At 41.3% G+C, this 19794-nt stretch overlaps 1 protein-coding gene across 1 annotated transcript; it reads left to right on the forward strand.

The window, feature by feature from the left end:
* Nucleotides 1-1209: 1209 nt before the first annotated feature.
* Nucleotides 1210-8971, forward strand: tnfsf11 (TNF superfamily member 11). Its single transcript, XM_027009589.2, has 4 exons — nucleotides 1210-1395; nucleotides 3065-3094; nucleotides 6938-7064; nucleotides 7153-8971. Exons 1-4 carry the CDS (start codon nucleotides 1210-1212, stop codon nucleotides 7572-7574), a joined length of 765 nt encoding a protein of 254 aa, XP_026865390.1. The 3' UTR covers nucleotides 7575-8971.
* The last annotated feature ends 10823 nt before the right edge of the window (nucleotides 8972-19794 follow it).

Here is a 19794-nt window from a genome sequence, read left to right on the forward strand (position 1 = left end):
CACATAACCTGGTGCAAGGAGCTCCAAATCCAATCCACTGTCTGAATGGAAAATGGAACTGAATGGTCTGATGCGTCACATCTTTCATCATTTCTCCTACATCTGGACATGCTTACATTTTAGGAAAGTCATAGGATGCCTCCAACCCACAATGCATGTTACCAACTTCCAAATGTCACGGTGGATGCGTGATGGTATTTGCAGTAAATGCGTGGGCATGATTAAGATTTCTCTCCATGGTTGGCATGATGACCATGGAATAAACGCCAGGCCCGTGTGCACCCTAACACTGGTCACTGTTCGCTCACGATGTTTCATGTCCCGTGATGATAATGACTCCATACGCACAGCTAAAACATAGTTCCATGGATACCAGAAGAAAGTGGCATTTAAACCTCATCATCGCTGCATTTATTGGTGCAACTCTGGAGGAGATACTGTAGATCATGTTATCACTTCCTCCAGTTCGCAAACTGGTTTTGCTCCTTGAAAGGTGTCCAACATCCCACATGGTTCAAGACTTGTAAGCCAGCATCCCAGTAAGGACCAAAGCTGTTTTGAAGGCAAGAATAGTCCTTTTCCTTATTATGTAGATTAGATTAATGAATTAATTGCTAGGTGTTTCTACTGTTTTGCCAAATAAGTCTATTCTCATATCGTATATTTTAAACCAATGGCAGCTCAGTGACAGACATCGCACTATTGCATCTGCTGCTAAGGTGAAGCAATTTACGCAAAACACACCAAGGAGTCCACATCCTGCACCCTCCAGCCTTTACTGTGTGAGTCAACCCAGTGTTAGCATCATCCAGGCAATTAGTGGCTAGGGCGCAACCTCCCACAACGAGCTTCGTGACAGAACAAGTGAGCAAAATAGGTACATTCCCATGCATTTCTGAGACTTCATAGTTGAATTCAATATGAAGTACTTAACTAAACAATTTAAACACGACTTTTTAAAAGCCACATGGTGTTTCCTTAACCTCCTTGGTGTGCAGTTGTGTGTACTATGGTCTGGGTGGTGCTAATGTCACTAATGCGTCCACATCTCCAAAGCGCAACCACATTACTGCTGTATAGGAAACGCGTCTACTACCCGATTGGCTGCCTGTTAACAAAGCAGGGAAGCGCATTGCCCACCCACTGTTTATATGGCTCTGTTCAGCACCAACTTCCTGCTACTGAGAAGACTATTTGAAGCGAGCGCTCATGGCAGCTAATTACTACCGCGGTTACCTGCGGAGCCACAGCGACATGGAGCACGGGCGAGCGCGCTTCCCTTCTGCCGCGAGCACGCACAGGCCACTCGTGCTTGGAGCCCTGGCTCTTATGGGATTGCTGCAGGTCGCATCGACCGTCATGATTCTGCTGCATTTGACCGGTTATCTGCGCGAGGTAAGCGCTCTCTAATCCGCGCGACTGGCGGTACGGGTTCAAACAAGCAGCTCTCCACATTTCTGAAAATGTTTACACTGTTCTCTGACGACCTTGAGGCTGTTTTTGCTGAAATCAAAAACAGATTGCAAAGTCTGCACTGTCAAAAAAGTGTTAGTGCACAAACTTTATTATTTTTTTTACCAATTCCCCAGCCTGTTGTAGTCCGCGGGGTTTGGCTTTACCTGTCACATGGAAATCGGAGTGACTGCGCGCTGGAAATGGCGGTTGGAGCTTATCTTATGTGCGTGGCTCGAATGCTTTTGGAGATCATCTTCAGGCAGCGCGATCACGGCGCTTAACTTCTCCGAAAACACTTTCACAGCGATTCTGCAGCAAGATGCCTCACGTGTTTGTATTTTCAAAAGCAGAAAATTCGCTTGCTTTTCCGCCTCGCTAAGTGCGCGCGCCTCGCCTGTTGCACCACCCGGGTCATTAGAACCAGCGGCTGCTCCACATTTCTCCACACTGCTCCACACTTCTTCAAACCTCTCCACATTTCTCCTCACCTCTCCACATTTCTCCACACTTTTCGCATGACTTTAGTCCGCCCATCCAGATGCGTTTGGTTAGCTCTTTTGATGGTTACTGCAGCTTCATGGTGGTAAAAGGCTGCTGATAGGTTGGGAAATTAGTTATTAATTTTTCACATGTCATGACCTGTTGTTATGCCTCTTTAACAAACCTTTACCATTGTTTTGTTTTATCCTCTAGATAAAGAGAGAGTGAGAGCAGAGTTTGTAAACTGGCCTTAGAACAGTGCAGAATGCAGCATTTGGGGGAAAAACCTTTAAGGGTCTTTGCAGCTTTCATTAGTTCATTTAGGAGTTTCAGATTTAATGGATTATCACAATTTAACAGTCATGAGAAAATGTTTTGTGGCCTCAGCACATGCTTTCAGGGCTAACCAAACCCAGTTCTCCTTGCTGTTGGTTGAATGTTGAGAAGGATAATAGCATCTTGTTTTGTGAGGCTTTGGCACGAACATCAGTTTGTCTGAGGGTTTACGTGTCCTAGAGGAGAGTCCAAGGAGCAGACGCAAGAGGGGAGGAGGATGGATTTCAGATTGGCTTTGGAAATAGTTGTAGGGCGAAAATCTTCAAATTAACAAAACAAAAGACCTTGTAATAAAACCGCTCATTTAAAAAAAAAAACCTCTTTGCACACTTTATACATGGAGAGAGAATCATACATTTTATAGGAGAAATATTGTAAAACAGAATCTCTTGGTATTGCACCTGTATGTACTTTAGGGTGACTCATGGATCTGGCATGGCTGTCCTCACACCTGCATGGAACGTTTGGGTTGTTTTTCATGTCTCAGCGGTGGTATGCTGGGCCAGTCTGACAGACATCACTTAACAGACACACTCCCGTGATTCCATCTCCTCAGCAAGCATTCAAAGAACCATCAAAACTTTCAGCACATGCAGTCAGACAGAGGTTCTAAATGACCTCTAAATGTTTGTTTGTTTGTTTGTTTGTTTATTTATTTATTACAATTACCTTTTCATAAGTTTTAACATGCTAACAGGCAGCTGCCCAGTACCAAGTTGTTGGTACAGTTTTACAGTGGCGGCGTCTCTTGAGTGAATCCAGACGTGGACTGATCGGTGTTGTGTTTTTTCAGGTGGACCTGTCTTCTGCACAGCCTGTTGAGGTGAGTGTGAGCTTTAACAATGTCCTTCAGGTTTTCTTTCTTTACTGCCATTTTACAGGTTGCTCTCACAGCTACAGTAGGTGATGTGGTTTTATGTTATCTTTATTTGGTGCTAAACTACAAAGCCCTTAAAAGCTGAAGCTTTGCTGAAACAAGACTATTCTTTATTTTCACGAACCCGGATATCCTAGTGCTTATACTTTCCTCAATATAATAAAAATGGTCATAAATGGTGCGTAGTGGAATACATCTAATGTTTGTCTTTTATTAATGATAACCGAGTCGCATTCTCAGCCCAGTGTGTGCGAGTGCATGTTGCTTTTTCCTCATTTGTTTAACGCGGAGAGTAAACATTCTACTGCGTTCCACCACTGACGTACAGCATTTCCTTAACCGCGGTGCTCGGGGTGTCTGTGCAAAGGTCATCCAGAGAGCTTAGGTCTGCTTTTTGTCAGAGGTTAACCTGTACTATCACCTACCAGGCCGTTTGTGAACAGTGATGTGGTTAATACCCAGATAATGGTTGCCTGCTGGAGATGATCACCTCATGACCAAAGACTGGGGTGTCGGGGGAGTGGCTTGCACAGGGCTTTGGTAGTGACATCACCATCCTCCTCATCACTAGTGGTGATCACATGTATAATAGAGCAGGTGCAGCATGGAAGCAGAGATAACACGAGCAACATTTAAAATGTAGAGGTTTTTATTTATCAAACAGCTCTTGATTTAGTTTGATACATTATCCCTTTTTTGCTCCCACACTGTCTGCAGAGGGAAATGTATTGTCTTGTTATATTCATAAGTAATTGAGTAATGATTCCTTGGTCATGCTGTGTTGTCTGTGAACTGTAAGGCTGATGGTTTGTGCTAGACGGTGAGGAATATCAAGTTTTTATCATTTCTTCCGAGGAAAAGCTAAATCTAAACTAAAAAAAAAACTGTATAAATCTGTCATGTCTCTTGTTGTGTTTTTTATTGCTACAGCCTAGTTGGAGAGGTTGTATATACTGGCCTGCTTTCTGTTTGTGGTCGGCTCAAACTCTTATGGTCATAGCATGTGGACAAAGTCCAGAACTCTGCACCGAAGCCGCAAATCTGGGTCTTTAATAGAGATTGCAGAGTTATGGTGTTTACTGTGAGATGGTAGCCATAATATTTGGGGCTGGTTGTGGAAAACATAGTATTACATTTCAGAAACATTTGGTATATTGTACATATGCTGTGTGTAAAAGCATGTCATATTTTTATGTTGAAACAGTGATGCGCGTCACTAATACTTTGCACTGAACCTGCAGTTACTGATGCAGATCCAATAGGTACATTTGAAGGTGATATATACATCAGCCCTCAAAAGCAATGCAGCATGGGGAGGCTTTCTAACCATATACACCTTAAACTGCCTTAAAGATGTTTCTCGTTGTTGGTGTGAGCAGAGTGCTTGTGCATCAAGTGAAATGAACCATATTGTAAATTACGTGTTAAGGTAGACTAAATTTTCTGTACAGTACTGATACCATCTGATGCCACAGTGTTGTAGCTCTTTAGCAGTTAGCATTTTACATTTAGATAAAACCTTTTAATGGATATGCAGTTTGAAAATATTTTTTTGCAGGGTAAGTTGGCTCTTGAGTTGGATAAGCAAGCTGGGCTGTGATTTTCATATTCTAAAAGGAATACTTCAGTGTTAAACTTAACATCAAGCCTCAAAATACAGGTTTTATTCAGCATTCATAATAGGTTAATATGTTTTAGGGTGTTACAGGTGATTCAAAAACGCTGTGTTTTTGCCCTGTGGACAGAGTCTAACCGATCGTATTGTTCCTCTCTGAGAACCAGGGCAGCAGTGGGTAACTTCTATGGCTGGGTTTGCCCCAGGCCCAGGGCAGCAGTGGGTCACTTCTATGGCTGGGTTTGCCCCAGGCCCAGGGCAGCAGTGGGTCATTTCTGTGCTCTTCTTCAGTTCTCTTGAGAGAGCAAGTAACGTGTAATTTATCTGAAATGATCTAAGATGCAAAATCTGAAATATCTTTAAAAAATAAATAGATGCAAAATCACATTTAGGGACATAAATCACTTTGCTTATTCTCTGTGATCTTTTTTTCTACTAAATTCAATAAAATGGTTGCCTCTTCCTGAAAACACTAATGTAATCCTAAAGACTTCTGATCAAAGTCTATGTTTTCAAGGAAGCATGTTTCACTTCACTCCATGAAGAGTGATGAACATGACCTCCTTATTCGGTGTTGGCCTGTACAGCCAGTGTGGCCAGGAACATCAAAGAAATCAACTACCTCTCTTGACATTCTGTCATAAATCCTATCATTCCCAGATTAAAGTTGCACATCATAAACAGATTCCCAGGTGAATAGAACCTCCCACTGCAACTTTCCCAAAGGAATTAAGTTTACACTTTAGGTGACAAATCTTGGAGATTTACCAAATATCCAACAGCTGTGACTGAACTGTAACTTTTGGAAATAATTTATTTTTCTCAAACTTAAACTGCATCTTTCTTGTTAATCTATTCAACTTTTTCAGTCTAAATATTACAATGTGCAATAAATGCAAATACTATTTTTGTGTGCATTCATTCTTTCCATCACACATTCATAGGGAACATCGACATTTAAACCAGAATATTTGTACTAACTAGCACTAAGTGTCCCGTGTGTATATTTTAACACTTGATTAAATTAACACTCAACTGCCCACAGCAGGAGCCAACTCGCTTAGCAAGGCTAATTAACATAGACAGCAATCGTTTGTAAGCCAAATGTGTATGTACGTCATACTTTGCTCATTTATACAATCAAATATCCTTTATAATTTACATGCACACAATCTCACAAATTTAATTAACTTGTTTTTTGTTTGTTTTTATACACTCAGTCTGGTTACTGTAGTCATACTAATTGTTCTTGATTTGGCCTTTAGTTTTTGTGTTAGTTTCATTTATTTACATTTCATATAAAGTTTATAACACACCAGACCTGATATCACTCAAATGTCAGTTGTTGCTAATAATTACAAAAATGTGTGATATATCCGAACTGATAGAACTGATGTTTCTGGTGGACATGAGCAAACTCAGCTCATTGCATAGACCCTTTATAAGTGAGACTACAGTGAGGAGACAGTGCTCTGAGCGCTACACAACCCAACCCCTCCCAGTAAGTAGTCAGAACTGGGGTGAAACAACTAAACCGAGGAGTCACTTTGCTTCATACGTTTAGAAGGAGGAGTTCAGTAGGCCCATGAAAATGGTGTTTAGATGATGTGAGCAAATATCTTAGAATGTTTATAGAGTGTTTGGTTTTAATCAGGAATACCAATTTAGTACCAGGAGAGGTACAGTAACGAAGCCATGCCACAAAGTTGCTCAGACTATACCAGACTATACCTTTTTTGACTTAGAAAAAAATCATATTTATCCTAAAGAAAATCCTATTAATCCTAACAATGGTTCACAGTATACACACTGTTAATTTATGATTAATTAATTAATTAATTTACTTGCCATTATTCTTTTGTCATGGTTTAATTAAATCTGGTCTAAATACTAAATACTTGTATTGTAAAATAAGTATTAGTATTTAAATATATTGATATCTACATATTGGCCTACTTAAGTTTTGGCATATTACATGACTTGGAGTAGTGTTCGGAAGGTTAGCTTTATGGCTAAGCTTATGATCTCAAAAAAGTCCCATGTCGTCGTCTTGTGTGAGACATGAAAATCCCTGTGCGTTACTCATCTTCCTGCTGTGTGGTTAACCTCCAGTTATTCCTATGGTTCTACATTCCACGTGTGTTCATCTTCATCTTTGTCTTCCTCTTCTTCAGGAGGTTCATTCTGAGCCAATCATAGCCGATGCACTCAGAGACACACAGACTAGGGAGAAGTGTAAGAGGCGGAATGCGGCACCAGTAGCTCACCTTTCAGTTAAGACCCCCATCGACTTCTCTAGCAGTAAGTAAACGCCATTACTGTTCAGCTCCATATGGATGTTGACACGATACGCTATACCATCTAACGTCTCCTGTGTTTGACCCCACAGCTGAGCCTGCTGTGGTGACCACAGTCCACTGGGACCAAGACCGAAGCATTCTGATAAGGTTCAAGTACCACGATGGCCGACTTGTAATGGCAGAGCAAGGACTGTATTACGTGTATGCCAAGACCTGTTTCCGCTACGCAGCTGATCACGCCTCCAAAAAACAGGACGTCAGCAACGCCCAACTGATTCAGTACATTTACCATGAGATACATTCTCAGTCCAAGTTCAGACCAGTGCTTCTGTCAAAGAGTGGAGGCACCCTGCAATGGAGCAACCGGAACTACAACATGTACTGTGTGCAGCAGGGGCGAAGTGTGCGCTTGCAAAAAAGTGACGGCCTTTTCGTCAATGTGTCCAACTCCTGGCTACTGGACCCGGAACCTGAGGGGACTTATTTCGGTGCTTTTAAAATGAGCAACTGAACTTTGTTTATTTTGCTACTGAACTGGTCTCTGCACATCCACAACCTTATGAACATTCTCAAAATGGCAAAACCACTGAGCACTTCTATTCTCCATCACTGACTTGTATTTTTGTTCAGCATAGATTATTATTGTACATCATTTAAAGGCACATCAGACTTCACTTGTAACTGTTAATTATGGAATCAAGGTTTTGACAATCTAATGTTAATCTAATGCATTGCTATTTTTAATATGGATTTCAGAATTCTGGATTAAGGATATCTCATTTGATCAAAACTTTAAAGTTCCAAAGTTTAACACACAAATTCAACCTTGGCTGTCATAGTTTATATTCAGCTGCCATTTGTGCAACAGACACACATGAAATCTTTGGAAGAGGTCGAGAAAAACCCATCTGCTCATTAGGACTCATGAAGTGTGTTTGGGAAAGCATGTCCACCTTACCTTTAATCGTGATCGATTAAATCCCAAGTAACCACCACGCTACCGAGGGTATCGCGTTGTTGATGGACCGGGGCTTCCAGACACCAGCGGCCCCGGAGGTCATGGTCTGAGAGGCTCCTTATGCCAGTCGTGACTGCACTGTGCTGCTCTAGTGCACGTGAGTCACCTGCCTGTGAAGAACAGTCACCCAGCAGGTCTTCATGAGCCCAATCATTATAGGTAGAGAAACCACAGCAAACGTACATCTGTGTGTAAAGGACTGAGGACTCCTTAAAAAAAGATTATATATATTAAAAAATAAAAATATTTTTCTCACACACATATATACTTTAAATTCCCTGTTAGTTGCTGATTGGGATTTTAGTACAAAGTTTTAGTTAAAAAAATCAATAAAGAAGCAAACTATCTGCAGACATCTGTAGCTCACCATTTGGCATTTGAACAAAATATTCATAGGAAGGGCAATAAAATCAAGATAGCTGGACTGTCTTTAGGAGGGTTAGAGTGATCGACAGGAGTACATCGAACCAAACTGAGTTTGGTACACGCTAATTTAAAAGTTTTTTTCATTTTACTCCTTTTGGAGAAAATGAGAATATGCACTAAATGTATTTATTTATTTTTATTGATGAAAGAGATTGACATTTGTAAAATGTTCTGTCTTGTTGTAAACTTCTGTACAGTATGTATGCCTGCCTGTGCTCTGGTCATCACAGAGCTTTGGGATGACAGACATTGACTGTTGGTCAGTTGTAGAAGCGCTTTTCTCTTTTTCCATTGAGAAGCATGGGGCTCCTCTAAAGCTTATACCGAGTGGTTTCTCATTAAAGAAACTCTGTATTTATGTATCACTTATTTGACAATTCTGTGTGCAATGCTCATTTAAAGCAGAATTTTTTGTTAAACATACAGTTTTAAATTTCAACCTTAAATTGTAATAAGTTTTCATATCTCAGCAAATGTTTGGTTTAATTGTATGTTTATTTATAACATTTTAACTAATAAAAATACTTTTCTAAACATGACTAAAATGTATTTGTTTTTTTTCTTTCAGTTCAAAATGGCTAACTAGCTATATTACTATGCTATATCACTATGAATGCATAGCTGACGTTTTGAAAACAATTGGCAGTGATAAAGTTCTCATACTAAATAATACTGGCTTTGAACATACAACCACTCTTAGCATGAGGTTTTTAAAATAGAATAAGGTTCTAACTTGGAGAGTACCCAAAACTACACAGAAAGCTAAGACAATTTGATTGAACTAGTTGTCCAAGACAGATCTTTTTGCTTTCCCAAAAATCCAAGTCATTTGGGGAGGTTGACATTGTCTGATTATTTCAAAAACATAGCGAGTACGTGGTGGCATTTTTACGGCTGAATGCTGCCCAGTGTACGTGTCCAACCAAAGCACTGTGCCATCAGGAAAACCCGAAAGGCTCGCTATACCGCTGGCTCTACGTACACCAGAGCTGAATGGTAAGTAGGCCATGTGTCTGAAACATGTAAAAACTGAGAACTGTTGAACAGGTAACAACTTTTAAATGTGAATCAACACTGTCCTTACTTGATTAAGACCAGAGGTTTTGCTGTTTTTACACTACTGCACCTACATGTAATATTGATTTGGTTATTTACAGCCTATCTCATAAGTTCATTTACACTGCAAATACAGCAAAACCCCTGGATGTCATTTTACTTTTCTGAATAATAGGATTTCCCAATATCTGCCATGTGGAGTATGAGTAACATTTGGAGAACAGAGACAGAATCGAGTGCAGGAATACTGAGAAATCTAATAAAGGTCAATCCAAAATGTAGTCCGAGAAACAGACAGGGAAAAAACAAACAAATCCAACAAGTGGCAGGCAAAGAGAACTCCAAAGATATGAGCAAAGAAATGAGAGATCAGAGAAACAATACAACTGCACGGTATCTCTCAGAAACACAAGGCAAGCAAATGAGATTTCGCAAAGATTGAACAAAGTCTTAGGCACATATACACGAAGACACTGCATGTTAACAAGCTACAGGTGCTGTCAATATCCAGGAGACTGGGAACAAACAAGCCACAGGTGCTGTCAATATCCAGGAGACTGGGAACAAACAAGCCACAGGTGTCGTCAATATCCAGGAGACTGGGAACAAACAAGCCACAGGTGCCGTCAATATCCAGGAGACTGGGAACAAACAAGCCACAGGTGCCGTCAATATCCAGGAGACTGGGAACAAACAAGCCACAGGTGCCGTCAATATCCAGGAGACTGGGAACAAACAAGCCACAGGTGCCGTCAATATCCAGGAGACTGGGAACAAACAAGCCACAGGTGCCGTCAATATCCAGGAGACTGGGAACAAACAAGCCACAGGTGCCGTCAATATCCAGGAGACTGGGAACAAACAAGCCACAGGTGCCGTCAATATCCAGGAGACTGGGAACAAACAAGCCACAGGTGCGGTCAATATCCAGGAGACTGGGAACAAACAAGCCACAGGTGTCGTCAATATCCAGGAGACTGGGAACAAAGAAGCCACAGGTGCTGTCAATATCCAGGAGACTGGGAACGAATGGGTTTTCTTGGTAGCATAGTCCTTGTCAGTAGACTACATGGTGTTGCTGTGGCAGGTGTGACAGTATTGGTACAGTCTATGAGTTGTGCCATTTAATTTTGCTTTCCTGGTGTCATAGCATAATTCTTTTGCCATTTGCTGTTCACATGTAAAAAGGCCTTTGTAAAAGGTTGGCCTATATATAACAATGAATGCTTGGTGCCTCTAAAATGAAGCTCACAGTCCCATATAGAGGTATCAGTAACATGTCTGATCATAATGTGAGCTAGCATTCCCCAAGGGTCAGTGGGCCTACACCACATCTGGTCATATTTTGTATCCAAATAGTGCTTTTGTCAGCATATACTGGAGACATTGATATGTTATACGATTAGAAAACTCAGGATTTCTTGTTTTATGGGATTCTGTGGTGAGACGAAAAAGGTTACATTTATGGAGCAGCTGGGAGCTTTGTTAAGCACATTAGAGTCACGGAGCAGCTGGCGTGCTCACATGTGGCTCGTTTGTTGACGGAGCTCCACTAGTGATGGGAGGGTTCAGAAAGCACTATGACTGAATCACATCCAGGTAGTTTGGACAGCAGGGAAAGGCCCCCCTGCTGACCTCTGGTAGTCTTCCCACTGACTTCAGGACCTTGGACAGCACAGTTCCAATCAGTGTGATCCATAAAGGCTAAACCATCATGGACTGGCTCAGACTAAATCACCATTCTGGAGTACTGTAACGTTAGTGGTGTTGATCTTTAAGAAAAGAATAACTAAGGGTCTGTTTTTTAAAGAAGGAAATCAGAATAGATACAGCATGCACAATGACAGTTTTATAACATTTAAATGATACTTTTTAAAACCAATACATATAACAGTTATAACAACAAAAATACAAAGACATCCATTTTCCAGTATTTGTCTGAGATGAATGTTCAGGGACTCTCATGAAGCTCCAAAAATATTATTTCAGTAACAAACAGGATATGATGTGGTTGTAGAGAGGGACTCCCCTACTGACTCATACATGGCAGTATTATCCAGTCGCCTACTTAAAGGTATGCTGAATCCTAAATTAGCAAGGTGCTCAGAAACTAATCGGCATCACATATTTGATGTAATTCCTAGTAATGATCTGAGCTGTATGGGGTGGTGTGTGATGTGTTGCTGATATTTGGGATAACATTGTCTTGTGTCCTAATCTTGCTGCAGTGCTTGTGTGGTATGTAAACTCAGAATAGCTGAACTGTACAGACAGCCATACCACTTGATATAGCTGCTGCTCTGAAATATTATCTGTCTAAAAGCTTCATGTGTCAGTGTGAGTTGGTATTGATCTTTGTAAGAATTATTTCAGGTAAAGTCTTACATAAAAATGCATTTTATTGTAACTCTCTTTTGAATTATGGTTGGAAGCAACGATGCTTAAGTAACTTTTTATGTTTTATTATAAACCTTGTATATGATATTTCGTAACAATTTTCATGCCAGAGATAACAAAGATACAATAACAGTGTTACATACATGCAGTTGTGATCTACATCCAGAATCTACATCTTTGTTGAAAGAGGACAAGATCTGAGCATTAATACATATTTCATGATCCATTTGTTTATATTGAATATGTGTTTAAGTGTCTAGTTACAGTAAGAGTGGTACTGCAAAGTGTAACATGATATTCGGCATCAACTTATATTGTGATTTGTTGAGAAATGTTGTGTATTTATGCTTGTCAATAATGCTTAACCTGTTTAGTGTCACACTAGTCTCAGGGTAGCATGGAATTTCAAAGACCCAAGGCAGGACTGTGCCAGGAAGTGACACACATAAACCTAAATTAATTAGACTCCAGACTCCTCAAACCACCAGGAACAACACACCCAGGCTGAAGGCCAAGTGGAATGTTGTTCATATGGTGCTGATTTCTTTCCACAGTGCCATAGATAGAAAGGGCTGCAGACACACAGCAAGAGCTGGGCGTATTTGGTAAGCTGCTGACATAGCAGCAAACCACAAACGACTCAAACGAAGCTTCCCAGAATCTTTACCTGCCCCAGTTAATTGTGAGGCCCTGTGGTGTGTAAGATCAAACTGCAGACAGATTGTTCTCCTTACATGCACTTGTGATCTTATCTGTTCCTTTGCTGAAAGAAGAAAAGAAGTGAGCTGTGTGAGGCATGAGGTGCGATGCTATCTCTGCCCTGTATCTAAGAGCGTACGTCAAACAGCGCTTGACATGTACATGAGAGCCAATCATACTGCTGAAAGTTTTAAATGTGAGCTATTCATTAAGACCTTATAATCAAAACCACATCGTGATGTGATGCACTGTAATGAAAATGTCATTTAAAAGGAGCTGGAATCGCACATTTCTGTTTATTACCCACAAAACAAACAAAAAACAACAAAATGTGGAGAAACATGATAATGCCATAAGATCACTGGAGTGTTCACAGAGGACAGGAATCAGCTTTGATGTGGTATCAAATTGGCAGAGCCTTGTCGTTTTGTTCTGCATATGCAATGCCCAGAAACCAGGGCACAGAATATAATGTAAAGCTGCCATCCATTGTGAAACAGCCATTAGAAAACCACAGATGTTTTGTAAGTAACAGATTATTCCAGTATGTCATAAACAATAGAGTATTGTTTACCCTAAGAGAGTGAATGTGATAGGAAGTGTTTTCAGTACAGTCATTTTAATGTTTTGACAATTTCATCTTAAACATTTTTAACATGTTTTAGCATTAAGTTAACATGAACTTATATTAGATATTCATCCCCTTATGTTTGTCAATCTGGCTTTCATAATGTATGGAGATACAATAAGCCTCATGAAAATAACACAACATAAGTTACTTTTAAGTGTTTTACCAACCAAAAAACCATATGGCTGCTGATTCAAAATACACCTCCCCAGAAACATCTAGTGAATGTTGAATCTAATGGAAAAATGGATGGCTTTTAATAAAGATCACACAGATCACACAAAGCATGACAGTTCTCGCCTTAACTATGTTTCGCAAAACACCAGTCCCATTTGTTTGCTGGCGGTGTAAAACCAATTCTCACGCCTTTGCGGTTAAGCAGAAGAATATCAGTTTGGTTTTATTCTGCAGCTACAAAGGCAGACAAAGACATCTGTTTGTCATTTTGGAGGCTGTGTAATGAACTCCATGACAGCAGCTGTATTCATGAAATGTGCAAACATGCAAACACTTAAAAAAAAACCTCTCAGTCATAAGAGCTTGAGGTAAAGCTAGAACATATAAAATCTTAAACAAACGGTACGTTGTCTAATGTTAGGACATACATCAGTAAAAATGCATGGACAGGCACATGCTGAGTTTCTGATTTATTTCTGAGTAATACGTTTGGTAGTCTACTTGCTGCTAGAAGAACATACTCTCCTCTGGCATTTATGTGTGGCCTTTGGTGTGGATACACTTGTGAGGATCCTCCATTCTTCTTGGTGAAGTTCACCTGGAGGCTAATCTGTTTCTACACAGTGGGACTTTGTGGGATGTTTGCCTGGATCTTTTCTCTTTGTATTGGATGGTTTGACAATCAGTCTTCTGTGGAAACTGATGGAAAAACCATTCCTTGTTTTAAATGGATCCAAATTACAAGTCTGAAAGTTTTTAGAAAATGGAATTTACTGGTCAAAATGTTGCGTAACTGTTCAGGACAGTATATTATCTATTATGTACTTATTTGATAAAGTCCATGTCAGAAACCTCATGGATCGATAGAGAAAGCATGATGCACTGCAAAATTACTGTAAATACTACAATTAGGTCCAATATTAATAAGTTAAAATTAAGGCAGTTGCATTCTACAGGCCATTGTGAGTTAATTATCTGTAGAACTTGGTTAACTTAGCGTTCCAGTAACAGTAGATCTGATTATTTGTCCTCATGAGGACACCTGGGTCTGATTACCCTGTGGCAGTCGTGACCATAGCAGCTTCCTAAACAGTAATGGTGAAGCAGTGTCAGTTAGAGACTGCCTGAATGAGAGGACTCGCTGCAAGTCACATGAACACACATCATCCACAAACAGTCCATTGGCTTTTTCTCACTGCTAGCAGAACTTGGCAATCACACAAGTCTAGCCACAACACTTCAAAGATGGCCAGGTTTCCTGAACTGTTTGACATCACACACCGAACAGACCACAAAACAGGATTTAAAATGTGAGTGCAAACACCGTGGAATGCTTGTAGTTAAACTACAAGCATTCCACGGTGTTTGCACTCACATTTTAAATGTCTGTGAAATATTCCATTATCCAGCTCTCGTAGCCTTCACCAACATTTCGCCTACCCCTCCCAAAGCTGCAAATGATTAGAAACTTTCCAGAATGTCACATGTTAGAATGCCACTGGGTAGCTGCTCACAAACCAGGTGGCACGTTATCTCATACTCACTACTGCCCCTCTCCCTAGGGTTACGCTCACTACTGCCCCTCTCCTTAGGGTTACGCTCACTACTGCCCCTCTCCCTAGGGTTACGCTCACTACTGCCCCTCTCCCTAGGGTAACGCTCACTACTGCCCCTCTCCCTACGGTTACGCTCACTACTGCCCCTCTCCCTAGGGTAACGCTCACTACTGCCCCTCTCCCTAGGGTTACGCTCACTACTGCCCCTCTCCCTAGGGTAACGCTCACTACTGCCCCTCTCCCTAGGGTTACGCTCACTACTGCCCCTCTCCCTAGGGTTACGCTCACTACTGCCCCTCTCCCTAGGGTAACGCTCACTACTGCCCCTCTCCCTAGGGTAACGCTCACTACTGCCCCTCTCCCTAGGGTTACGCTCACTACTGCCCCTCTCCCTAGGGTAACTGAATATGACCTTAATTATCCCTTCTTTCATGGGATTATCTTGTTATTATCTTGTTACAAGATCATCCACAGATTTCACTCAGCGCATGGCTGCATTTCTCTCTGCACTTCCCAGTTTTTACAGACAAACACATCTGTGCTAACCTGCAGCCTTTTCATCAGGTAGTCATAAAAAAATTAGTGCTGACTGAAAACTGACCAGGGGCTTTCCAGAGACACTGCTTACAAAGAAATGTTTAGACTACAGATAGAGAGAGCTTGAGGTACAGTGGCAAGATGAAACCACATAGGCCACTTATCTGTGTCACCTCAAATTTTCCATTCTATTGTATATTTATAACACAATTTACAACAATAACCCGCTGTCCCATTAGCACTGTACCAGACTATGGGCTCCTGTACATTATTGAATATTTGCCCAAAGTCATGTTTTTGTAATCTTAAAATCAGTTTTGCATGTGCACTCTCAAAATCCTCTATTTGTTTGTACATGTCAGAAAACTCTTGCTGTTTTAGAATAAACAAGACTAAGTTGCAGGCCGTGCACTGATACCGTGAGAAGACTACGGTCATATGGTCATACGGTCATCTCATTCACACCGGTGGTCCAGTCCCCCCTCCCTCATGACTCAAACAAATCACAGAGTAGAGATCGTCAGGCTAAACACTGGTCAGGATTTGGTGCCTGCTTCACCACAGCGTGCTCCACATGCAGAATGGCTGTGCTAGGTGAGCTGCCAGCTCTTCTGATGCCCTGGGTAGAGTTGACTAAACTTCCTAAATGATCATCATCGTGGCCTCATGTCTACACAATGCTAATTTCACATGGCACCATGCGGCAGACAGCAAGGGGGTGGCTCTCTTTATCTGCAGCCTGGAAGCCTTGAAGGCGTGGCTGCGTGTAAAGCTCCCCACAATTATTACAGATGCCATTGTCAAAGGTCGGCAGATATTAGTCTCCTGGATTTACACCCACTGTGGAACTGAACATGTACACCCAACATTTAATAAGGAGAATAAGAAAAAGTTATCTGTATTAAATACAGAGATGTTTTGTCACTGATCATGTGCTTGTCCAGAAAGTGACTGAGGGCATTCAAAATATGACTTCTCAGAAGAAAAATTAGGTACTAATCAGATGATTTGAGTAATTACTCCAGGAATCAAAGACAGACTATAAACACAGACAGGACAACATTCTCTTGCATTAGCTCAATGACTGCATTCTTTCAAGGGAGTAGCCAGTGCGGCTCTGGAACAGTTCTGACTGCTTTGATGCTGTGAAGATTTACATTAATTGTGTGTCTGTCATATGCCCTAACCCTGCTGAAACCCATTTTATAATAAAAGCTACTGTGTTCAAAATATTGGTGTAGTTTTTTTTATAGGTTTAGTTCTATGTTTTCACATCTGTATTCTAGTTCAAAGTGCCAGAAGAGTTTTGCTGCCAAGCCCTGCTCCGTGCTAACTCTAGCCTTCACCTTGTGGAACAGATCTATCTCAACGGCAATCTCGGAGTGCACAGGAGACCTGATCTGATTACACAACACCTCCCCATCCAGTTCATGTATCACTTGTTTGTATGGAGCAATGTCTCAGAAGCTGAGAGGAGGTTAAATCAGCATGACTTGTCTTTGGAAAATAAATGGCTTGACAGCTTGAAGCTTGCTGGGCGTTTCGTCTGTGGGCTGGCCGGAACGCCTGCATGGAAGACTGTGAGTATCTCAGATGAGATTAATACAGTCAGTGTTCCATGACCAAAATCTCCCTCATAGCAAACTCTTATAAGAATGATAATTAGTGTATTAAAAACCACGTGAAAATCTAGGGTAAAAAAACATTTACAAGAACGAGTTTGTGTTATCCCTTCCTGTGTATGTTATAAGGTTTCACAGTTTGAATTCCAACTAGATAATTCTGGTTATGCAACTGGTACACTGTGCACACAACTATGGTGACATATGTGTGATGTCCAGTGAAGGTACCAGGACAAATTTAAGTCCAGGACCAGTATTTCCCCTGTATTTTTGATTTGTTTAATCTGAATGACATTTGGATAAATTCACTGTTTTATTTGTACAGTACAGCTGGAGAAATGTAATATTTGGACAACATATTTTGTTAGAATACCACAATTGTTCTAAATTGGGTTTGAGCAATAACTCACTATAGTGGAAGTGTTGTGCAAGTGGCCGAACAGCTTGCTGGTCAAAGGCTGTCCCCAGGTCCCGCACTGATGAGGCTTTGAAGAAACGTGAATACTACTGGGAGTTCAGACAGATCTCTGAGGATATTACTGAGACAGAAGACCACAGCATGGTCAGGATTTTGTCCTGTGCAACTTCTAAATTAAGTCACTGATTTTTTTTCTTTTTTTGGTGGAATGTTTTTGCAAAACCAAACTGACCTCTGTTTGGGGGCTTATTGCAGTTGTTTTGTATTATTCTTAGTTTTGCTCTGTCTGTCTTCTGCATATGCCTCTGAAAAACAGAGATGCATATAATTACAATTTAGAGACCCTGTGCTGTGAAACATTGACTTTTTGCATTGGTAACAGTAAAGAGAATTCCAAAAAGGATAGGCTCTTAAACTTTGGAAAAAATATTCTCCTTCTTCTCTGACAATAATCCAGAGTCATTTATTTGTCCTGATGACATATAGCAATCCTGAAAAGATGCCATTTTGCGTGCAAACAGAACCAACCCATGGTTCAGGCCTATCATCTAAAACCCAAGACATACACTGACAGGGCTTCTCATCAGACCAATAGGAAAGTGTTGACTCAAGGTCTGCTGAGCAGCAATGCTCTTTAATTACGCTGCTAGCAGTACGCCCTGTCCATCAAGGGCAGCCACAGAGCCGCACGCTAGCAGCTCCCAGATCAAGGTGTTCCTCTCTGCTCCATGGGTGGGAGGTGAAAGTGTCGCCTCAAGACAACATGCAGTGGAGGAACGTCGGGGCAGAGGAGACCAACTGAGGGCAGTGTGATGCCGGCTCATGCGAAGATCCAGCGTGAGAACGGAACGCGCCTCCTTTTCCAGAGCGCCAGTCTGTGGATATTAGTGGAGAGTTTTCTAAACAGACAGCTTCATTGCTTTTGCTATGGCCTTGGATCTTGCGTCAGTGCCAAACCATAGAAAGCAAATATTTTTCTTGTCTCACAGCTGTGCAGGTTCCATGTACAGTAACTCCAGACTGGAAACAGGCCAGCCTCTGGTTGAGAAACAGTTGAGATTAAAAAAAAACAACAACTTTCCATCAAAATAAGAGTGTCTGTAATTAGAGTGTTAAAACCACGCACACTGTGAAGGATCCTGTGTGGCGTCGGATCGGTACCTCCTCATGGAAGGAGAAGGTCCTGCGAGGACAAAGTCACACGAGGGATCTCATCACCTCCTTTTCTTCAAACGCTCTCATGGCAGTCAGGCACGGCTGGAGACAGATTTTCAGCCAGTATGTTTGGGCTTCACACCACTATGACAGCATAAGCATGTGAGATATGATCTGTCCTATCAGCATTTACTGTGATTAAGTACCTGGTGGGGTGTATTTTGGACCACACAAATCCCAAGGAGCACATATGTGTGTGTGTGTGTGTGTGTGTGTGTGTGTGTGTGTGTGTGTGTGTGTTTATATATATATATATATATATATATATATATATATATATATATATATATATACACACACACATATGTGCGTGTGTGTGTTTGTGTGTGTGTGTGTGTATATATATATATACACACACACACACATATGTGCGTGTGTGTGTGTGTGTCTGTAGATGACATTTAAATGTGAGAGAACTGAGAGAGAACTGATGTAGCTTTTCACCAAAGACCATCTGCGATCTATTATACTGCACATACAGTACACACCATTTGGGCTGCACATGAGGTGAAATCGATGAGTGATTGTCAGGAACAAATCACTGTAATGTCTTTGCTCCATTGCAGGAATGCTTTGATATCCTACCCTCCGTATATCAAGCCCATGTCTAATGCTACATGCACTAATGTTGCATACATAGTGGTGGTATCACACTGGAGCACATGCAACATGTGTTATAGCACATTCGGCAGGATCCGCAGAGCAACTCTGCAAAAGCAGAGCATCGTGGGTTGTGACTGTGCTGCAGCTGGGTTTGCTCTTCCCCTGGTTCCCCCTGGTGCGTGTGTGACTGTCGGTGCGTCTCGCCATCACACAAGGCAGCCGGCCTCTCTTTCATGGAGCCGATTTTCCCCAGGAAGATGACTGACTCAGCTGTGGTTGAGCATGGAGATTTCTGCATGTTACGGCCCTGCGAATGGCATTGTCTCTCAGTTCACATTAAGGTCCCTCCACTAGTCTGGAACATCCTTCCTTTTCAGTG

Source organism: Electrophorus electricus, chromosome 2 (genome assembly GCF_013358815.1).
Source record: "Electrophorus electricus isolate fEleEle1 chromosome 2, fEleEle1.pri, whole genome shotgun sequence".
Taxonomy (NCBI): domain Eukaryota; kingdom Metazoa; phylum Chordata; class Actinopteri; order Gymnotiformes; family Gymnotidae; genus Electrophorus; species Electrophorus electricus.